The sequence below is a fragment of the Phyllobates terribilis genome, unplaced genomic scaffold (assembly GCF_046119375.1).
Source record: "Phyllobates terribilis strain yellow unplaced genomic scaffold, ASM4611937v1 Scaffold_3__8_contigs__length_932513732, whole genome shotgun sequence".
Lineage (NCBI taxonomy): Eukaryota > Metazoa > Chordata > Amphibia > Anura > Dendrobatidae > Phyllobates > Phyllobates terribilis.
In genome coordinates, this window is record NW_027362763.1 from 356,782,807 (window position 1) to 356,805,330 (window position 22,524).

The following is a 22,524-nucleotide window of genomic DNA, read 5'->3' on the forward strand; positions in this document are numbered from 1 at the left end:
TGATGGTTGATGTAGGCGACTGTTGATCTGTTGTCTGACATTATCCTGACGTGAGGACCCTGAAGAACAGAACCGAATTCTTTTAGCGCGTTTCTGGCTGCCAACAGCTCTTTCATGTTGGAAGAGAGGCTTGTCTCGCTGTCCGACCAGAGGCCTTGTACAGAACGATCCCTTAGGTGAGCTCCCCAACCTTCCGCACTTGCGTCTGTTGTAATTGTATCCGACACCTGGAAGGTCCAAGGAACCCCCAAAGATAGGTTGACCGGAGATGTCCACCAGTCCAGGGAGTTGATCACAACATCTGGAAGAGATATTTTCCCATTCAGGCGACCTTTGAGCCGCCTGTCCGCTGCCAGAATCTCCTGTTGAAGACACCTGGAATGGTGCTGGGCCCACTGAACCGCCGGAATGCAAGACGTCATTGTACCCAACAGAGACATTGCACTCCTCAGGGTGATGGTCGGATTGCTGACAATCTGAGATGTTAGGGATCTGATCTTCAGTTTCTTTTCCTCTGGCAGAAGACAGGTTTGGTTTTCCGAGTCCAGAATGAGACCCAGGAAAGACTGAACCCTCTTTGGTTCCAGCCTTGACTTCTCCAGATTTAACAGCCAACCTAGGCGTCTTAGACTGGCCATGACGTCCGCCAGGGCTAGAGCACAGAGTTGACTTGATCTGCCCACTACTAAGAAGTCGTCCAGATAAGGGATGACTAAAATATCTCTTTCCCTCAAGTGTGCTGTGACCTCCAGAATGATTTTTGTGAAGACTCTCGGCGCCATGGAAATGCCAAAGGGAAGAGCTGCGAACTGAAAATGCCTTACGTGCCTGCCGAATTGTACAGCTACTCTTAGAAACTGTTGATGATCTGGCAAAATCGGGACGTGGTAGTAGGCGTCCTTCAGATCGAGGACGCACATAAAACAGTCCGGAAATAACATCTTTATGGCTGATTTTATTGTTTCCATCTTGAAAGGCCTGTAGATTAAATGGTCGTTCAGTCTTTTTAAGTTCGCAATGGTCCTGAAGGAGCCGTCCGGCTTCTTTATTAGGAAGAGGGTCGAATAGAATCCTCTTCCTTGCTCGGGTACAGGTGTTTCCACCAGAACTCCTTTCCTGAGCAGAGAGAGAACTTCCTGCTGTAAGGCTATCTGTTCCACTAAACCTCTGGGGGCTGATATTTTGACAGTGTTCTTGGGCCTGCTCTTGAACTCTAGTGTGAGCCCCCTCCTGATTATCCCTAGGATCCAAGAATTGGATGAAATTTTCTTCCAGGCAGGCAGGAAGTGGGACAATCTTCCTCCCACCTGGGGGGAACTGTCACTTAGGGGCTTTCTTATTCTCGGAGGAGGGACCCCCAAACATGAAGCCTCTGCTATACGGCTTTCGGTCTTTCCAGCTACCTTTGTCTCTGGGAGCTTTACTGCGGCTGTATTTTCTCTTCCGAAAGGAACTGTTAAATCGGGAACCAGACTCCGTGGGAAATCCATGTTTTTTGTCTGCGGCTTTATCTAGGATGTCATCTAGACCTTTGCCGAACAAGAAGTCCCCTTCACAAGGGATTGAGCACAGTTTAGACTTTGACTGCACATCTCCTGGCCAGCTCTTGAGCCATAGCGCCCTACGGGCTGCGTTAGAGAGGTTTGCAGACCGGGCAGCCAGCCTAACTGAATCTGCCGATGCATCTGCCAGGAATGCAGCCGCTCCCTGCACAAGAGGAAGGTCTGATAGAATTTTCTCCCTAGACACATTCCCCCTGATCTGGTCTTCCAATTGTTGAAGCCAGATCATCATAGATCTAGCAGTGCAGGTCGCTGCTACTGCCGGTTTAAGGGCCCCTGCTGACGACTCCCAGGTTTGCTTAAGGAAGGACTCCGCTTTTTTATCCAGCGGGTCTTTTAAGGCTCCTAAATCCTCAAAGGGCAGAGTGGATTTTTTTGAAGATTTTGAAATGGCCACGTCAATCTTAGGGGTTTTGTCCCATTTAGCCGCATCCTCATCCTCAAAGGGGTACCTCCGCTTGGAGGATGACGGCAGCTGACCCTTCCTCTCCGGTTTCTTCCATTCCCTTTCTATCAGAGATTTAATCCTGTCATTGACCGGGAATGAGCGTCTCCTCCTTTGGTCTAAGCCCCCGAACATAACATCCTGGACTGTTCTGGGCACTTTGGTATCGGTAATACCCATAGTCCCTCTGACGGCTTTAACTAGTCTCTCAGTATTATCAACCGAAAAACAAGGTCTGCCCCCCCCATTATCATCCGAAGACTCCGATGACGATGAGGAGTGATTAGAGGAGGAAGGCAGTTCTCTCGTAAAACGGGACTCCACTGATTCCTCTGATTCTGAAGAAACTAGTTTTCGCTTCTTCTTTTTGAGTGAGGTTAAGCCTCTTAAAGACTCTCTGACCTCTGTCTGGATTAGATCCTTTAATTCTAAAGAAAACCTGGGGGACTCCTCTGCAATGGTTTTCTGAATACAGTCTGAGCATAGGTTTTTGGCATAGGAGGTGGGAAGACCGATTTTGCATAAAGCACACTCCCTGTTTTTATTTTTAGCACTACACTTCTTCGCCTCCTGCCCCAAGAATAAAAAGGAGAAGGAGGAAAAGAGAGAGAGAGAGAGAGAGAGAGAGAGAGAGAGAGAGAGAGAGAGAGAGAGAGAGAGAGAGAGAGAGAGAGAGAGAGAGAGAGAGAGAGAGAGAGAGAGAGAGAAGAGCACATTATTCAAGGTGAGCTTTCACGAAGATCACTCACCACACTGCCGTTCAGACTAGGGTACCGGAGGCGGTGGTTGCCGTTCACATGAGGGCTCCCATCTGGCGGAGGTGGACTGACGAAGTCTTTTCTGACCAGTCTTGCCGGAACTCGTACGCCCCTCACTGCTGTGACTTTGTCGATGGGAAGATTCCCGTTCCATTTGTTTGAGCTGCTTGCGCTGCTTTGATGGCTGTGGCTGCTGCTGTACTTCCTGTGGCGGTGACAGCTGCTGCCCAGGTGACTGCGGTTCCTCATTCATCATGGCGGGGATGCAGACACCGCCATCCTGATTGCTCCCCATCCTTAAAAGCAGTAGGGCTCCACCTCCTTTAGGCTCCTCCCCTTCCGGCAGCGTGCTCATCTCTTTCTCTTTTTTTTTTTTTTTTTTTTTTTAATTTTAGCCAGCTGGCGCGCTACTCGCAGATCCACCTGTCTCTGCGCGTGCGCAGCCCAGCGGCACCCGGCGCGCTTGCAGCGGGATGACAGTTTCCCACCCGCGCATGCGCAGACCCGGTTTCCGGCGCACTCCGTGATAGGGCGCGTCAGCACCCCGCGCGTGCGCAGCCCGGACTTCCGGCGCGCTCCGTCACAGGGTGCGACGCGACCTCCACGTGCGCAGCCCGGAAGACCTGCCGGCCGGCGCGCTCAGTTCATCTTTGCGAGGCGCAGACCCGGCCGCAGGCCCCGGCGCACGCGGGGAGGCATCCAAAGGAAACAGCACCTCCTCCCCACACGCAGACCCGGGCAGCAGCCAGACGGGCTGGGAACAGGGACCATCTGCTGCTTCCACGGCCTCCAGGCCGCACCGTCCATAATCCAGGTACGTGAGGTACCACCTGGTGAGGCTCCCATCAGGGACAGGAACCAAAACTGATGCGGAGGAGAGGTACCGCCTTTTTATTCAGTAGGTTCCTGTCCTTGGTGGGCGGATACCCTCTCTCAGGTGGTGCTGTCATGGGAGAAGGGGAAAATGCTGCATATTTTTTCCGCTTCTCCCTGGCAGGAAAAACGCATGTGGTTTTTACATGCCTTTTTTCCCGCCAGGTAGAAGCGTTTGTCAAGCGTTTTTTCATGCATTTCTGCATGCGGGTTATCAAGCGCTTTTCCAAGCGATTTTAGCATCACTTGGAAAAGTGCTTGACAACTTGTTCACACTATATAAATCCATGCAACCGGCATGGATTTATAGTAGTGTGACCAAGTTAGTTAACGGTAAAAAAAAATAAAAAAAATAAGATTATACTCACCTTCTGATGTCCTCCCTGTGTTTTCTCCGCTGCGTCCGGTGTCTTGGGCGGCTTGCGGTGTTGTGAAGGACCTGCGGTGACGTCATTGAGTCATGAGACAGGTCACATGACTCAATGAAGTCATGGCAGGTCCTTCACAACACAGCGACCCATACAGAACAGACGGAGGGGAGAAAACACCGGGATGACATCGGAAGGTAAGTATAATCTTTTTTTTTTTTTTTCATTCTTTTTTTTAACAGGTTCTATGGTACCCAGGTCTGGATGAGAGTCTCCTCTTCTCCAGACCTGGGTACTATCCGCACATTGAACCGTGTGATATCCGCATGTGCAGATGCAGTGATGCGGATGTCACGCGGTCCAATGCAAGTCAATGGCGGCGATTACGCTGCGTGTCCGCAAAATTAATGGACATACTGCGTATTTTTCAGCAATGATAATCCGCAGCGGAAATTTCCGCAGCATGTGCACAGCACATGCAGATTATCATTGGGGAGCATGTATTACCAAGTGTTTTTAAGCGTTTTCGCTGCGGACATTCCGCAGCAAAAACGCTTGAAAAACGCATAGTGGGCACGCAGACTTACACCAGGAGGCTGCCACCCACATCAGCAAACACTACAAACGCTCTATGAATGTAGGTAATTAAAGGGTCCTTGGGCAATTTAATAATGTTGACGTATCACTGGGGTAGGTCATCAATATCCAATCGGTGGGGATCCAACACCCTGCTCTGGCGGCCGGATGTAACGTACATCTCCAATCAATATGTAGTGTCCGTAATCAGCTCATTCTTTTGAATAGGATCTGATCTGCAACTGTCAGCAGCGGCTGCTACACACTGAACAGCACTGAGGTCCCAAGGAGCGGTGACCACATCACATTACTGGACAAGCCCTATATTGTAAGCTGTAGGTTTAATCAATAAGACTTGTGTCTACAGATCAGGCCTGGATGAGACACGTAATGATGAGACTGTCAGCAGCAGACTGTACATCGGCGGTGGTCTCCCCTCCATCCGCCATCAGTGAGGCTCTGCCCCGCACAGCACAGGCCGGTGACGGAGCAGAGCACGGCAGGCCTCCCCGGGTGACTCAGCATCAGCCCGATCCCCCGCTATCCCTGTCCGCATCACTCTGCCTGCCCCGGACCCCCGCAGCACTGACACAGCTTACACCCGGCCCCGTCCAGGTACAAAACACGCCGCAGCCACAGTGAGCAATGAGTCAGCAGATATCGTCCTCCCTCTCCTGTGACCTGTACATACGACCCCCGGTGCCCAGCTGCCCCTGCTCACCCGCCGAGGTGATCATTTTGCTCCGTGACTCGTCTCCGGTCTTCCTCGGTACCCGGTAAACTGCTCCCGGCAAAGCGTTGTATCAATCTGCTGCTTCCGGCGCACACTACACGTAACCACCGAACCGGAAGTGACTGCTTTCCTACGTCCATCGACAATAAGCGCCATTTTAGAAGTGGGCAAGAGCTACTAGACATGGGCAGAAAGAAGATTCATATCACCTGCTACTGGTTACCCTTTTACCTGGTGACCTACCCTACGTTTCCAGCATTTCTTACAGCGCTACATAGAAATATAGAATTACTACAACATATATTTTAGGGAGCGCTCAAGACATTATTACTTTATAGGGAGCGCTCAGGACGTTATTACTTTATAGGGAGCGCTCAGGGCATTATTATTTTATAGGGAGCGCTCAGGGTATTATTACTTTATAGGGAGCGCTCAGGACGTTATTACTTTATAGGGAGCGCTCAGGGTATTATTACTTTATAGGGAGCGCTCAGGACATTATTACTTTATAGGGAGCACTCAGGGTGTTATTATTTTATAGGGAGCGCTCAGGACATTATTATTTTATAGGGAGCGCTCAGGGTATTATTATTTTATAGGGAGCGCTCAGGACATTATTACTCTATAGGGAGCGCTCAGGACGTTATTACTTTATAGGGAGCGCTCAAGGCGTTATTACTCTAAAGGGAGCGCTCAGGACGTTATTACTTTATAGGGAACACTCAGGGTGTTATTACTTTATAGGGAACGCTCAGGACATTATTACTCTAAAGGGAGCGCTCAGGGTGTTATTATTTTATAGGGAGCGCTCAGGACATTATTACTTTATAGGGAGCGCTCAGGACATTATTACTTTATAGGGAGCGCTCAGGACGTTATTACTTTATAGGGAGCGCTCAGGGCATTATTATTTTATAGGGAGCGCTCAGGGTATTATTACTTTATAGGGAGCGCTCAGGACGTTATTACTTTATAGGGAGCGCTCAGGACGTTATTACTTTATAGGGAGCGCTCAGGGTATTATTACTTTATAGGGAGCGCTCAGGACATTATTACTTTATAGGGAGCGCTCAGGGCATTATTATTTTATAGGGAGCGCTCAGGGTATTATTATTTTATAGGGAGCGCTCAGGACATTATTACTCTATAGGGAGCGCTCAGGACGTTATTACTTTATAGGGAGCGCTCAAGGCGTTATTACTCTAAATGGAGCGCTCAGGACGTTATTACTTTATAGGGAGCACTCAGGACGTTATTACTTTATAGGGAACACTCAGGGTGTTATTACTTTATAGGGAACGCTCAGGACATTATTACTCTATAGGGAGCGCTCAGGGTGTTATTATTTTATAGGGAGCGCTCAGGACGTTATTACTTTATAGGGAGCACTCAGGGTGTTATTACTTTATAGGGAGCGCTCAGGACGTTATTACTTTATAGGGAGCGCTCAGGACATTATTACTCTATAGGGAGCGCTCAGGGTGTTATTATTTTATAGGGAGAGCTCAGGACATTATTACTTTATAGGGAGCGCTCAGGACGTTATTACTTTATAGGGAGCACTCAGGACATTATTACTTTATAGGGAGCGCTCAGGGTGTTATTACTTTATAGGGAGCGCTCAGGACGTTATTACTCTATAGGGAGCGCTCAGGGTGTTATTATTTTATAGGGAGAGCTCAGGACATTATTACTTTATAGGGAGCGCTCAGGGCATTATTACTTTATAGGGAGCGTTCAGGACGTTATTACTCTATAGGGAGTGTGGCACCCCAGGGGTCTGGTTTCCACAGTAATAGCAGTATTACGTCTGTGAGCAGGTGGGAGGTCTCCTGGGCAGGAATCCTGAGCATGCCACACCTCCTGCCCAGTCCTGGGAGGGGAAGAACTTCCCCTACATAAACTGGGGCTGAGGCAGGGTTAGAGAGAGGAGTTCCAGACAGAGACGGAGTCTGGTCTGGACACGCAGAAACAGGGACAGATAGACATCAGGAGCTCTGTAGGAGCCAAGGAGAAGCGCCAGGGGCTGGAGCTGTGCAGAGCTCGCCCTGGGAGAAGGTACTAAAACCGGACACAGGAGTCCGAGGCTGTGGGGACTAAGATATACCCAGCAGCAGAATCCATCCGGCAGGGGATTCCAGGTCCTCTGGCCATAAAAGCCCGGAGGCTCAGTCACAACGAAGGGACCAGCACCGCCATCCCGGAGTGGAGGCTAACAGGAGGCCCCAGGTCACCAGCCATACGGGTGAGCACCACACGGTATACCCAGGGACGTGGGCTACTTGTAACCGCAGAAAGCAGGGTAGCCAGGAAGGGTACAGACTAACGGGAAGGCCTACAACTCCACCTGGCCAGGGGAACTCCGGCTTACTCGCAGACTAACCAGGCCCCAACTACTAGCCAGTACTCCCGGGGGAATTTGCCTTGTACCATCAGTAAAGGCCCTGAACTGTACCCTCGCGGCTCCGTGCTTCCTTGTCGCACCGTTAGTGCTGGGACATCCACACCATCACTCCCAACATCACCCACATCCGCTGCCCTGAGGCCATACCTCTCCCGTTGGGGGTTATATCAACATTGCTGCACACCTATACCACCGGCCTCAGCGGTCTGCCCTGCAGCGGCGGTTTCATAACCGCATTCAACGGGTGGCGTAGTCGGACACTAATACCATCATACCAATAACTGCCACTTAGTTTGACCACCCTGGGCGCGGACCGGGTCACCGCCACACGAAGACTACTACCCCCATCGGATCCGGCTCCGGGTATCCCCCGCGCGCACGCGCGCCGCACTACAGCACTGGCCCAGGGGGTGAGTCAACTTTGGCGTAGTCGGCAGGATTTCATGCCCGCAACCACCGGGTACTGCGTGCCTGAAAAAAGAGACTTTTATACTTACCTGTGGTGAAGTTTCCCGCCGTCCGGAGCCGATTCCCGCCATCAGACGCCATCTTGGACCGTTTCCCGCCGTCTTCTGCCTTCTTCCCGCCATCCGCAGCTGCTTCCCGCCATCGGACGCCATCTTCGGGACGCCGAGCAGGAAGAAGAGGGGCGTGGACGCCGAAAGCGCGCGAGATCCGAAGCTCCGCCCCACGCTGACGCTGCGCAAGGTTCTGGAAGGGAGGAAGAGTGACGCTGACGTCATCGGAGCGCGACGCCAGGTCCTCAACCCCGACGATCGACTGCGGAGCCGCGGCCTACGGAAGAAGAGCATCACAAGGTAGGCCACGGTCCACTAGGGGGGAGGAGGATGCCGGACACTGAGGGGAGCTCCACAGCCACTGCCAGCGCAACCGCTGCAACAGTCATGCCATTCACCATGCCCTATATCCCGGGGGCAGCCTGGCTACCCCAGTACTCAGGGGAGTCACATACCCTAAATGACTTTAGAGAAAGACTGGATAGCCTCTTCCAGGTGTACCCCCTCACAGAAGAGCAAAAAGTGAGCATCCTGGTGGCCCAATTAATCGGGGCAGCCCAAAGGGAGGTAAAGTCCTGGCCACCTGGGAGGAAGAGGACTGTCAGAGACATACTAACCCGGCTGAAAGACACATTTGACACCCGCACCTCAGCCGAAATAAAACTAAGATTTTATGGGTGCAAACAACGGGCACATGAAAGTATAAGAGACTATGCTCTAAACCTACAAGAGGCCCTGAGAGCCATTAAGCAGGCAGACCCTGACAGCGTGGGAAATGAAGATAAGCTGTTGACTGAACAATTCATTGAGGGTCTACTGTGCAATGCCCACCGAACCCAGTTGCGGGCAATGGCCTTACAGGACCCTGACCTGGACTTTGCACAGTTCAAGGACAGAGCCATCCGGGTGCTCCGAGAACCGGCACCAGGTGGCGCTGTGACCCACAGGCGCCCTGCTATCACTTATCACCAGGAGACGGCGCCCTTGTCTGCAGGGCCTGTGGAAGCTGATGCGCAGGCTTTAAACAGTGACCCGGCTACAGACCTGCACCATCAGGTCCAAGAGCTAACTAAAAGCATTGCCGCGCTAACCCGAACTGTGCAGTCTTTACAGGTTTCTACTGCAGGGAAGATCGAGCTGGCATCCAGACCGGAGGACATCCCGTGGCGCCGACCAAGGAGGACCCCACCGGCCAGAGGAAGACCCAGCGATCGATACAACGAGGACGGACGACCTATTTGCCGCCGCTGCAATCAACCCGGACATGTGGCAAGGTACTGTCATTTAAACGGGCACAACCTGGGGTAGAGGGCCAACCCCCAGGCATAAGACCATCAGGCCCATCAAACTGGCGTGATAAATACGTAGGGGGACGTCCGATCTTGCCTGTGGTACTGGATGGCATTCCTATGAGTGCCCTACTGGACACTGGGTCACAGGTCACCACCATCCCGTACGTGCTCTTCAAGCAGTACTGGAATGATTCGGACATAACCCGCTACCCAGACGACGACCTGAGTATCATCGCCAGCAATGGTCAGCCCGTGCCGCAGGTGGGATTCAAGGAGGTGACCATTAAAATCGGTAAAGTCGAACTGGCGGCACAAGGACTGATTATAGTGGACATAGACCGTCATGAGAGTCACCCTAGAATCACCCTGGGAACCAATGTAATTGAAAATTGTCTTGCAGAGGTGATTCTCATTTTACAGCAGGTTGCCAAGAACGCCAGTTCCGGCCAGCAGCGTGTGCTCCAAAAAGAGATCCGGGCACTGATGAAGCGGCAACAGGTGGAACTATCTGGTGGTGAGATAGGTAGCGTGAGAATGTGTGACCCGTTCCCTATTGCCATGCCCCCAAAAAGTGAGATGATGATTTGGTGCCGGGCAGCTATTGGTCTAAGAGGTAGAGACTACCAAGCAATGGTAGAACCCGTCTACTCAGACAGTAGGCCCACCATTTTGACAGCACGGGGGGTGGTCGATGTACGCCATGGGAGGGTGCCCGTTCGCATCATAAATATCGGTGAGAGAGAAGTACACCTGCCCCGGTATGCCACGCTAGCTAAATTGTTCACCATAAACCAGAATTCTGTACAGGCCGTGGAACCCTTGCCTCCATCTCAACCAGAGGAAGGTAACGGCTCTAAGAAACCAGTGGAGGACTGGTGTCAGCAACTACATCTGGGTACTGACTCCACTCCCTCACACCAGAAACAAGGAGTCTATCGGGTGGTTCAAGAGTACGAGAGAGTGTTTAGTAAACACCCGTTAGACTTCGGGCGAGTAAAGGGGGTAGAACACCACATCCCCACGGGAGACCATCCTCCCATAAAGGAGAGATACCGACCCGTACCCCCTGCACACTACCAACACGCCAAGGGGATGCTTAGAGACATGAAGGAGGCTGGGGTAATCAGGGACAGCTGTAGCCCCTGGGCAGCTCCACTAGTCTTAGTGAAAAAGAAGGACAACACTATGAGAATGTGTGTAGACTACAGGAAGGTCAACCGTATCACACACAAAGATGCGTACCCGTTACCAAGGATAGAAGAGTCCTTAGCTGCATTAAAATCTGCTAACTTCTTCTCTACTTTGGATCTCACTAGCGGGTACTGGCAGGTTCCTGTAGCAGAGGCAGACCGGGAGAAGACCGCATTCACCACCCCGATGGGTCTCAGCGAATTTAACTGTATGCCGTTCGGGCTCTGCAACGCACCAGGAACCTTCCAACGGTTGATGGAATGCTGTCTGGGACACCGGAACTTCGAGACGGTCCTGTTATACCTGGACGATGTCATCGTCTATTCCAAGACCTACGAGGACCACCTGAAACACCTGGCAGAAGTGTTCGAAGCTCTGGCAAACTACGGCCTAAAGGTGAAACCCTCCAAGTGTCACCTCCTGAAACCAAAGGTGCAATACCTGGGACACGTGGTGAGTGCTGACGGAGTGGCTCCTGACCCTGATAAGATCACCGTGATTAAGGACTGGCCAAGACCCTCCAGCATAAAGGAAGTGCGGCAGTTCCTCGTGTTGGTAGGCTACTACCGAAGATTCATTCCCGGTTTCACCAAAATGGCAGCCCCTATGCAGGACCTCCTGATAGGTCAATCTCGAAAAGCCAAAAACCAGAAGCCGCCCTTCAGGTGGGAAAAGCTGGAAGAGGAGTCCTTTTGCCAGCTGAAGATGGCCCTCACGGGGGATGAAATCCTGGCATATCCAGACTACAGCCAGCCCTTTATCCTCCACACGGACGCAAGTAACATCGGGCTAGGAGCCGTGCTGTCCCAGATCCAGCAAGGAAAAGAACGAGTAATCGCTTACGCTAGCCGAAAGCTACGACCCACCGAGAGGAACCCTGAGAATTATAGCTCATTCAAGCTGGAGTTCCTGGCAGTAGTGTGGGCAGTGACCGAACGTTTCAAGCATTACCTTGCCTCCTCCAAATTCATCGTGTACACGGATAACAACCCGTTGACACACCTGGACACTGCAAGGCTCGGTGCTCTGGAACACAGATGGATGGCTCGCCTCTCCAACTTTGAATTCACCATCAAATATCGGGCAGGATGCTCAAATGCCAACGCAGATGCCCTGTCTAGAATGCCGAACTTACCGGACGTAGGGGAAGATCCAGAAGATCTGGAAGAAGTTGAGCTCCCTGCGTTCCACCGTCATGGGATTACCCTGTATTCCCACCGTGTGAAGGACAGGCGCTCCGCGACGTTCAATCCCTTGCCCCACTACAACTGGGCGGAGACGCAAGACAGTGATCCTGCAGTCCGTCTGGTGAAGGAAATGCTGACCCAAGCCGATGCCAGTCTGGACCCAGACGCCCCAGAGGAGACTAAGCAACTGTGGAAGGAGAAAAGTAGGCTGTTCCTCTACAGGGAGAAGTTGTGCCGGAGAATGGTTAACTCTCAAACACATGAGTTGACCTGGCAGGTAGTGGTCCCCAGACGAGACGCGGCTATGATTCTGGAGGCGTACCACAACGGAGCAGGACATTTCGGGTGGAAGAAGCTGGAGTTCTTATTGCGTGAACGGTTCTACTGGGTAGGCATGAGAGGAGCCATCGAGAGGTGGTGTAGAGACTGTGGACCGTGCCACCTAAGAAGGAAGGACCGTGCCAGCCAGAAGACTCCCTTGCAGCCCATCATCACCTGACAGCCACTGGAACTGGTAGCCCTGGACCATGTGAAACTGGCTCCAAGCAGATCTGGGTATGTCTACGCCCTCACAATCGTAGATCATTACTCCCGGTTCCTGGTGGTGGTCCCGGTCAAGGACTTAACGGCTCAAACAGCAGCTAGAGCCTTCCAGCAGCACTTCTGCCGTCCACACGGGTACCCGGACCAAGTGCTGACAGACCAAGGGCCAGCCTTCGAAGCGGAAGTCTTCCAGGAGTTCTGCAACCTGTATGGCTGCACGAAGATAAGAACAACGCCCTATCACCCACAAACTAATGGACTCTGCGAGAAGATGAACCAGGTGGTGATAGACCTCCTGAAAACATTGCCCCTGGAAGAACGCAGTCTGTGGCCTGAGAAGCTGCCTGATCTGGTGGACCTATACAACCACATCCCTGTAGGTTCTACCAACTGTACCCCGGCTTACCTAATGAGAGCGAGGCCTGGTAAGCTGCCTATCGACCTGGATATGGGAGTCCTGACGCCCGAGGACACCTCGCCAGAGGCAGACTGGGATACAGGACGGCAGCAGCAGTATCGGAAAGTGCAGGAGAGCGTGGAGCGAAGTCTGTCTCAAGCTAGAGAAAGGCAAGAGAGGGCTTATAATCAGTATGCTCCCGCTGTTCCCCTGGTACCTGGAGAGCAGGTCTTGAAGAGGAAAAGACGGCTCCACAAGTTGGACGACCAGTGGGAGAAGGACCCGTACACCGTACTGCCATCAAGCCATGAGAACCCAAAGATTTGCGTGATCAGTAAGGATGGAGGAGAAACCACAGCCGTTGTCTCCAGAGACCCCCTGAAGAAGTGTCCCGAGCAGCTGCAAAACCCTGAAGAAGAAGATCAAGAAAACCCTCGACCCGCAGAGGAAAGGGAAGAAATGATCAGGACTGTACTCGGAGACTTCCCCCGGTCTTGGACACAAGTAAACGGTGCTGTCGTGGTACCCGTCCTCACCTTTCTCCAGCCAGCCCCGCAAGTGCCTACAGAGGAACCAGTAGAGCTGGAAGAGCAGCCGGCCCAAGAGGCAGAAGAGTCCACACCAGCAGTACAGGAGGATCAACCCTCTGCTAGTAGTGAGCCTGCCGTGCCCCTAGTGAGCCAAAGAGTGCGCAGAAAGCTGCCCAGCCTGCCCATAACACCTCCTACACCCTGTAGTGCAGGACCAGTTAGTGAGCTCCGTAGGTCCACTAGGGTTACCAGAGGCCAGATGCCCGTACGTTGGAGAATCTAAGTTGGCTAGTTGCTTTAACTATTTTATGTTTACCTGTTTTGTTGTAGCCGTTGCTAATTATGTTTTTCAGTTACAGATTTCTTTATATGGACTGACAGGTTATGGACAGTGAGTAACCGGAACTCTGTTGTAAATATGTTTGGAGCGTAACCCAGGAATGGACTAAAGACTGTTAAAGACTCGGGGCAGGACAGACCCCTACCTGGTTACGGCTCCCTGTTCTTTGGTGAAATGGACACCCTTATTGCTTCCCGGTTACGGACACGCCGTGACCATCTCATGTATTTAATTGTTATTGTTTATACCCTGTTATGTTTTGAAAAAAAAAAAAAATATGTTTAGTCCGGGAGTACTAAATTTCACTAGGGGGGAATGTGGCACCCCAGGGGTCTGGTTTCCACAGTAATAGCAGTATTACGTCTGTGAGCTGGTGGGAGGTCTCCTGGGCAGGAATCCTGAGCATGCCACACCTCCTGCCCAGTCCTGGGAGGGGAAGAACTTCCCCTACATAAACTGGGGCTGAGGCAGGGTTAGAGAGAGGAGTTCCAGACAGAGACGGAGTCTGGTCTGGACACGCAGAAACAGGGACAGATAGACATCAGGAGCTCTGTAGGAGCCAAGGAGAAGCGCCAGGGGCTGGAGCTGTGCAGAGCTCGCCCTGGGAGAAGGTACTAAAACCGGACACAGGAGTCCGAGGCTGTGGGGACTAAGATATACCCAGCAGCAGAATCCATCCGGCAGGGGATTCCAGGTCCTCTGGCCATAAAAGCCCGGAGGCTCAGTCACAACGAAGGGACCAGCACCGCCATCCCGGAGTGGAGGCTAACAGGAGGCCCCAGGTCACCAGCCATACGGGTGAGCACCACACGGTATACCCAGGGACGTGGGCTACTTGTAACCGCAGAAAGCAGGGTAGCCAGGAAGGGTACAGACTAACGGGAAGGCCTACAACTCCACCTGGCCAGGGGAACTCCGGCTTACTCGCAGACTAACCAGGCCCCAACTACTAGCCAGTACTCCCGGGGGAATTTGCCTTGTACCATCAGTAAAGGCCTTGAACTGTACCCTCGCGGCTCCGTGCTTCCTTGTCGCACCGTTAGTGCTGGGACATCCACACCATCACTCCCAACATCACCCACATCCGCTGCCCTGAGGCCATACCTCTCCCGTTGGGGGTTATATCAACATTGCTGCACACCTATACCACCGGCCTCAGCGGTCTGCCCTGCAGCGGCGGTTTCATAACCGCATTCAACGGGTGGCGTAGTCGGACACTAATACCATCATACCAATAACTGCCACTTAGTTTGACCACCCTGGGCGCGGACCGGGTCACCGCCACACGAAGACTACTACCCCCATCGGATCCGGGTATCCCCCGCGCACACGCGCGCCGCACTACAGCACTGGCCCAGGGGGTGAGTCAGGAGCGCTCAGGGTGTTATTATTTTATAGGGAGAGCTCAGGACGTTATTACTTTATAGGGAGCACTCAGGACATTATTACTTTATAGGGAGCGCTCAGGGTGTTATTACTTTATAGGGAGCGCTCAGGACGTTATTACTCTATAGGGAGCGCTCAGGACGTTATTACTTCATAGGGAGCGTTCAGGACGTTATTAGTTTATAGGGAGCGCTCGTCGTCTTATTACGCTCAGGACGTTATTACTCTATACTGAGCGCTCAAGACTCTATTACTCTATAGGAAGCGTCCAGGATGTTATTACTTTATAGGGAGCGCTCAGGGCGTTATTACTTTATAGGGAACGCTCAGGGTGTTATTATTTTATAGGGAGCGCTCAGGACATTATTACTTTATAGGGAGCGCTCAGGACATTATTACTTTATAGGGAGCGCTCAGGACATTATTACTTTATAGGGAGCGCTCAGGGTGTTATTACTTTATAGGGAACGCTCAGGGTGTTATTATTTTATAGGGAGCACTCAGGACATTATTACTTTATAGGGAGTGCTCAGGGTGTTATTACTTTATAGGGAGCGCTCAGGGTGTTATTACTCTATAGGGAGCGCTCAGGGTGTTATTACTTTATAGGGAGTGCTCAGGGTCTTATTTATAGGGAGCGCTCAGGGTATTATTATTTTATAGGGAGCGCTCAGGACATTATTACTTTATAGGGAGAGCTCAGGGTGTTATTACTTTATAGGGAGCGCTCAGGGCGTTATTACTTTATAGGGCGCGCTCAGGACGTTATTACTTTATAGGGAGGGCTCAGGACGTTATTACTTTATAGGGAGCTCTCAAGACGTTATTACTCTATAGGGTGCGCTTAGGGAATTATTACTTTATAGGGAGTGCTCAGGGCATTTTTACTTTATAGGGAGCACGCAGGATGTTATTACTTTATAGGGAGCGCTCAGGACGTTATTACTTTATAGGGAGCTCTCAAGACGTTATTACTCTATAGGGTGCGCTTAGGGAATTATTACTTTATAGGGAGTGCTCAGGGCATTTTTACTTTATAGGGAGCACGCAGGATGTTATTACTTTATAGGGAGCGCTCATGGCGTTATTACTTTATAGGGAGCTCTCAAGACGTTATTACTCTATAGGGTGCGCTTAGGGAGTTATTACTTTATAGGGAGCATTCAGGACGTTATTACTCTATAGGGTGCGCTCAGGGTGTTATTACTTTATAGGGAGCGCTCAGAACGTTATTACTTTATAGGGAGCATTCAGGGTGTTATTACTTTATAGGGAGCGCTTAGGACATTATTACTCTATAGGGAGCGCTCAAGGCGTTATTACTTTATAGGGAGCGCTCAGGGTCTTATTACTTTAGAGGGAGCGCGCAGGGTGTTATTACTCTATAGGGAGCGCGCAGGGTGTTATTACTTTTTAGGGAGCGCTCAGGACGTTATTACTTTATAGGGAGCGCTCAGGACGTTATTACTCTGTAGGGAGCGCTCAGGATGTTATTACTCTATAGGGAGCGCTCAGGGCGTTATTACTTTATAGGGAGCGTTCAGGGTGTTATTACTTCATAGGGAGCGCTCAGGACGTTATTACTTTATAGGGAGGGCTCAGAGCATTATTACTTTATAGGGAGCGCTCAGGGTGTTATTACTCTATAGGGAGCTTTCAGGGCGTTATTAATTTATAGGGTGCGCTCGTCGTGTTATTACTTCATAGGCTACGCTCAGGACGTTATTACTTTATAGGGAGCGCTCAGGGAGTTATTACTTTATAGGGCGCGCTCAGAACGTTATTACTTTATAGGGAGCGCTCAGGACGTTATTACTTTATAGGCAGCGATTGTCGTGTTATTACTTTATAGGGAGCGCGCAGGGTGTTATTACTTTATAGGGAGCGCTCAGGCCTTTATTACTCTATAGGGAGCACTCAGGATGTTATTACTTTATAGGGAGCGCTCAGGGTGTTATTACTTTATAGGGAGCGTTCAGGGCATTATTACTTTATAGGGAGCGCTCAGGATGTTATTACTTTATAGGGAGCGCTCAAGGAGTTATTACTCTATAGGGAACGCTCAGGACATTATTACTTTCTAGGGAGCGCTCAGGACGTTATTACGTTATAGGGATCGCTCACAACGTTATTACTTTATTGGGTGCGCTCAGGGCGTTATTACTCTATAGGGCGTGCTCAGGGCGTTATTACTCTATAGGGAATGCTCGTGGTGTTATTACTTTATAGGGAGCGCTCAGGGCGTTATTACTTTATAGAGAGCACTCAGGGTATTATTACTTTATAGGGAGTGCTCAGGGCATTATTACTTTATAGGGAGAGCTCAGGGCGTTAATACTTTATAGGAAGCGCCCAGGTTGTTATTTTGTAGGAAGCACTCATGGTGTTATTATATTGTAGGAAGCGCTCATGGTGTTATATTATAGGAAGCGCTCAAGGTGTTATTATATTATAGGGAGCGCTCAGGGTGTTATTATTCTATAGGGAGCACTCAGGACGTTTTTACTTTATAGGGAGCTCTCAGGGTGTTATTACTCTATAGGGAGTGCTTGGGGCGTTATTACTTTATACGGAGCGCTCGAGGTGCTATTACTTTATAGGGAGCACTCAGGGTATTATTACTTTACAGGGAGTGCTCAGGGCGTTATTACTTTATAGGGAGAGCTCAGGGCGTTAATACTTTATAGGAAGCGCTCAGGGTGTTATATTGTAGGAAGCGCTCATGGTGTTATTATATTATAGGAAGCGCTCAGGGTGTTATTATATTATAGGGAGCGCTCAGGGTGTTATTATTCTATAGGGAGTGCTCAGGACGTTATTACTTTATAGGGAGCTCTCAGGGTGTTATTACTCTATAGGGAGCGCTCAGGGTGTTATTACTTTATAGGGAGTGTTAAGGACGTTACTACTTTATAGGGAGCGCTCAGGGTGTTATTACTCTATAGGGATCGCTCAGGGTGTTATTACTTTATAGGGAGTGCTCAGGTTGTTATTACTTTATAGGGAGCGCTCAGGGCATTATTACTTTATAGGGAGCTCTCAGGGCGTTATTACTTTATAGGGAGCGCTCAGGGTGTTATTACTCTATAGGGAGCGCTTAGGATATTATTACTTTATACGGAGCACTCAGGATGTTATTACTTTATAGGAAGCGCTCAGGACGTTATTACTCTATAGGGAGCGCTCAGGGTGTTATTACTTTATAGGAAGTGCTCAGGACGTTATTACTTTATAGGGAGCGCTCAGGGTGTTATTACTTTATAGGGAGCGTTCACGGAGTTATTACTCTATAGGGAGAGCTCAGGGCGTTACTACTTTATAGGGAGCGCACAGGCTATTATTACTCTATAGGGAGCGTTCAGGGTGTTATTACTCTATAGGGAGCGTTCAGGGCGTTATTAGTTTATAGGGAGTGCTCAGGACGTTATTACTTTATAGGGAGCGTTCACTGAGTTATTACTCTATAGGGAGAGCTCAGGGCGTTATTACTTTATAGGGAGCGCTCAGGGCATTATTGCTTTATAGGTAGAACTCAGGGCGTTATTACTTTAAAGGGAGCGCTCAGGGCATTATTACTTTATAGGGAGCGCTCACGGCGTTATTACTCTATAGGGAGCACTTAGGATATTATTACTTTTTAGGGAGCACTCAGGGCATTATTTCCCTATAGGGAGCGCTCAAGGCGTTATTACTCTATAGGGAGTGCTCAGGATATTATTACTTTATAGGGAGCGCTCAGGGCGTTATTACTTTATAGGGCGCGCTCAGGACGTTATTACTTTATAGGGAGGGCTCAGGACGTTATTACTTTATAGGGAGCTCTCAAGACGTTATTACACTATAGGGTGCGCTTAGGGAATTATTACTTTATAGGGAGTGCTCAGGGCATTTTTACTTTATAGGGAGCACGCAGGATGTTATTACTTTATAGGGAGCGCTCAGGACGTTATTACTTTATAGGGAGCTCTCAAGACGTTATTACTCTATAGGGTGCGCTTAGGGAATTATTACTTTATAGGGAGTGCTCAGGGTATTATTATTTTATAGGGAGCGCTCAGGACATTATTACTTTATAGGGAGCGCTCAGGGCGTTATTACTTTATAGGGAACGCTCAGGGTGTTATTACTTTATAGGGAGCGCTCAGGGTATTATTATTTTATAGGGTGCGCTCAGGACGTTATTACTCTATAGGGAGCGCTCAGGGTATTATTATTTTATAGGGAGTGCTCAGGACGTTATTACTTTATAGTGAGCGCTCAAGGTGTTATTATTTTATAGGGTGCGCTCAGGACGTTATTACTCTATAGGGAGCGCTCAGGGTGTTATTATTTTATAGGAAGCGTTCAGGACGTTACTACTCTATAGGGAGCGCTCAGGGTGTTATTACTTTATAGGGAGCGCTCAGGGTATTATTATTTTATAGGGTGTGTTCAGGACGTTATTACTTTATAGGGAGCGCTCAGGGTATTATTATTTTATAGGGAGTGCTCAGGACGTTATTACTTTATAGGGAGCGTTCAGGGTGTTATTATTTTATAGGGTGCGCTCAGGACGTTATTACTTTATAGGGAGCGCTCAGGACATTATTACTTTATAGGGAGCGCTCAGGGCGTTATTACTTTATAGTGAGCGCTCAGGACGTTATTACTTTATAGGGAGCGCTCAGGGCGTTATTACTTTATAGGGAGCGCTCAGGGTGTTATTACTTTATAGGGCGCGCTCAGGACGTTATTACTTCATACGGAGCGCTCAGGACTTTATTACTTCATAGGGAGCGTTCAGGACGTTATTACTTTATAGGGAGCGCTCGTCGTCTTATTACGCTCAGGGCGTTATTACTCTATAGGGAGCGTTCAGGGCGTTATTACTTTATAGGGCGCGCTCAGGACGTTATTACTTCATAGGGAGTGCTCAGGACGTTATTACTTCATAGGGAGCGTTCAGGACGTTATTAGTTTATAGGGAGCGCTCGTCGTCTTATTACGCTCAGGACGTTATTACTCTATACTGAGCGCTCAAGACTCTATTACTCTATAGGAAGCGTCCAGGATGTTATTACTTTATAGGGAGCGCTCAGGGTGTTATTACTTTATAGGGAGCATTCAGGGCATTATTACTTTATAGAGAGTGCTCAGCACGTTATTATTTTATAGGGAGCACTCAGGGAGTTATTACTCTATAAGAAGCGCTTAGGGCGTTATTACTTTATAAGGCGCGCTCAGGACGTTATTACTTTATGGGGAGCGCTTAGGACGTTATTACTTTATAGGGAGCGCTCGTCGTGTTATTGCTTTATAGGGAGCGCTCAGGGTGTTATTACTCTATAGGGAGCGCTCAGGGCGTTATTACTCTATAGGGAGCGCTCAGGATATTATTACTTTATAGGGAGCGCTCAGGGTGTTATTACTTTATAGGGAGCGCTCAGGGCGTTATTACTTTATAGGGCGCGCTCAGGACGTTATTACTTTATAGGGAGGGCTCAGGACGTTATTACTTTATAGGGAGCTCTCAAGACGTTATTACTCTATAGGGTGCGCTTAGGGAATTATTACTTTATAGGGAGTGCTCAGGGCATTTTTACTTTATAGGGAGCACGCAGGATGTTATTACTTTATAGGGAGCGCTCAGGACGTTATTACTTTATAGGGAGCTCTCAAGACGTTATTACTCTATAGGGTGCGCTTAGGGAATTATTACTTTATAGGGAGTGCTCAGGGCATTTTTACTTTATAGGGAGCACGCAGGATGTTATTACTTTATAGGGAGCGCTCAGGGCGTTATTACTTTATAGGGAGCTCTCAAGACGTTATTACTCTATAGGGTGCGCTTAGGGAGTTATTACTTTATAGGGAGCATTCAGGACGTTATTACTCTACAGGGAGCGCTCAGGGTGTTATTACTTTATAGGGAGCGCTCAGAACGTTATTACTTTATAGGGAGCATTCAGGGTGTTATTACTTTATAGGGAGCGCTTAGGACATTATTACTCTATAGGGAGCGCTCAAGGCGTTATTACTTTATAGGGAGCGCTCAGGGTCTTATTACTTTAGAGGGAGCGCGCAGGGTGTTATTACTCTATAGGGAGCGCGCAGGGTGTTATTACTTTTTAGGGAGCGCTCAGGACGTTATTACTTTATAGGGAGCGCTCAGGACGTTATTACTCTGTAGGGAGCGCTCAGGATGTTATTACTCTATAGGGAGCGCTCAGGGCGTTATTACTTTATAGGGAGCGTTCAGGGTGTTATTACTTCATAGGGAGCGCTCAGGACGTTATTACTTTATAGGGAGGGCTCAGAGCATTATTACTTTATAGGGAGCGCTCAGGGTGTTATTACTCTATAGGGAGCTTTCAGGGCGTTATTAATTGATAGGGTGCGCTCGTCGTGTTATTACTTCATAGGCTACGCTCAGGACGTTATTACTTTATAGGGAGCGCTCAGGGAGTTATTACTTTATAAGAAGCGCTCAGGGCGTTATTACTTTATAGGGCGCGCTCAGAACGTTATTACTTTATAGGGAGCGCTCAGGACGTTATTACTTTATAGGCAGCGATTGTCGTGTTATTACTTTATAGGGAGCGCGCAGGGTGTTATTACTTTATAGGGAGCGCTCAGGCCTTTATTACTCTATAGGGAGCACTCAGGATGTTATTACTTTATAGGGAGCGCTCAGGGTGTTATTACTTTATAGGGAGCGTTCAGGGCATTATTACTTTATAGGGAGCGCTCAGGATGTTATTACTTTATAGGGAGCGCTCAAGGAGTTATTACTCTATAGGGAACGCTCAGGACATTATTACTTTCTAGGGAGCGCTCAGGACGTTATTACGTTATAGGGATCGCTCACAACGTTATTACTTTATTGGGTGCGCTCAGGGCGTTATTACTCTATAGGGCGTGCTCAGGGCGTTATTACTCTATAGGGAATGCTCGTGGTGTTATTACTTTATAGGGAGCGCTCAGGGCGTTATTACTTTATAGAGAGCACTCAGGGTATTATTACTTTATAGGGAGTGCTCAGGGCATTATTACTTTATAGGGAGAGCTCAGGGCGTTAATACTTTATAGGAAGCGCCCAGGTTGTTATTTTGTAGGAAGCACTCATGGTGTTATTATATTATAGGGAGCGCTCAGGGTGTTATTATTCTATAGGGAGCACTCAGGACGTTATTACTTTATAGGGAGCTCTCAGGGTGTTATTACTCTATAGGGAGTGCTTGGGGCGTTATTACTTTATACGGAGCGCTCGAGGTGCTATTACTTTATAGGGAGCACTCAGGGTATTATTACTTTACAGGGAGTGCTCAGGGCGTTATTACTTTATAGGGAGAGCTCAGGGCGTTAATACTTTATAGGAAGCGCTCAGGGTGTTATATTGTAGGAAGCGCTCATGGTGTTATTATATTATAGGAAGCGCTCAG

At 49.4% G+C, this 22,524-nt stretch overlaps 1 protein-coding gene across 1 annotated transcript in view; it reads right to left on the minus strand.

Annotated features, from left to right (window-relative positions):
- Positions 1 to 5,456, minus strand: part of PSMD1 (proteasome 26S subunit, non-ATPase 1) — an 84,243-nt gene extending 78,787 nt beyond the window's left edge. The window contains exon 1 of the mRNA XM_073675280.1: positions 5,304 to 5,456. Coding sequence (XP_073531381.1) covers positions 5,304 to 5,319 — 16 coding nt within the window. The 5' untranslated portion in view covers positions 5,320 to 5,456. The remainder of the gene's footprint in view (positions 1 to 5,303) is intronic.
- Positions 5,457 to 22,524: the final 17,068 nt, after the last annotated feature.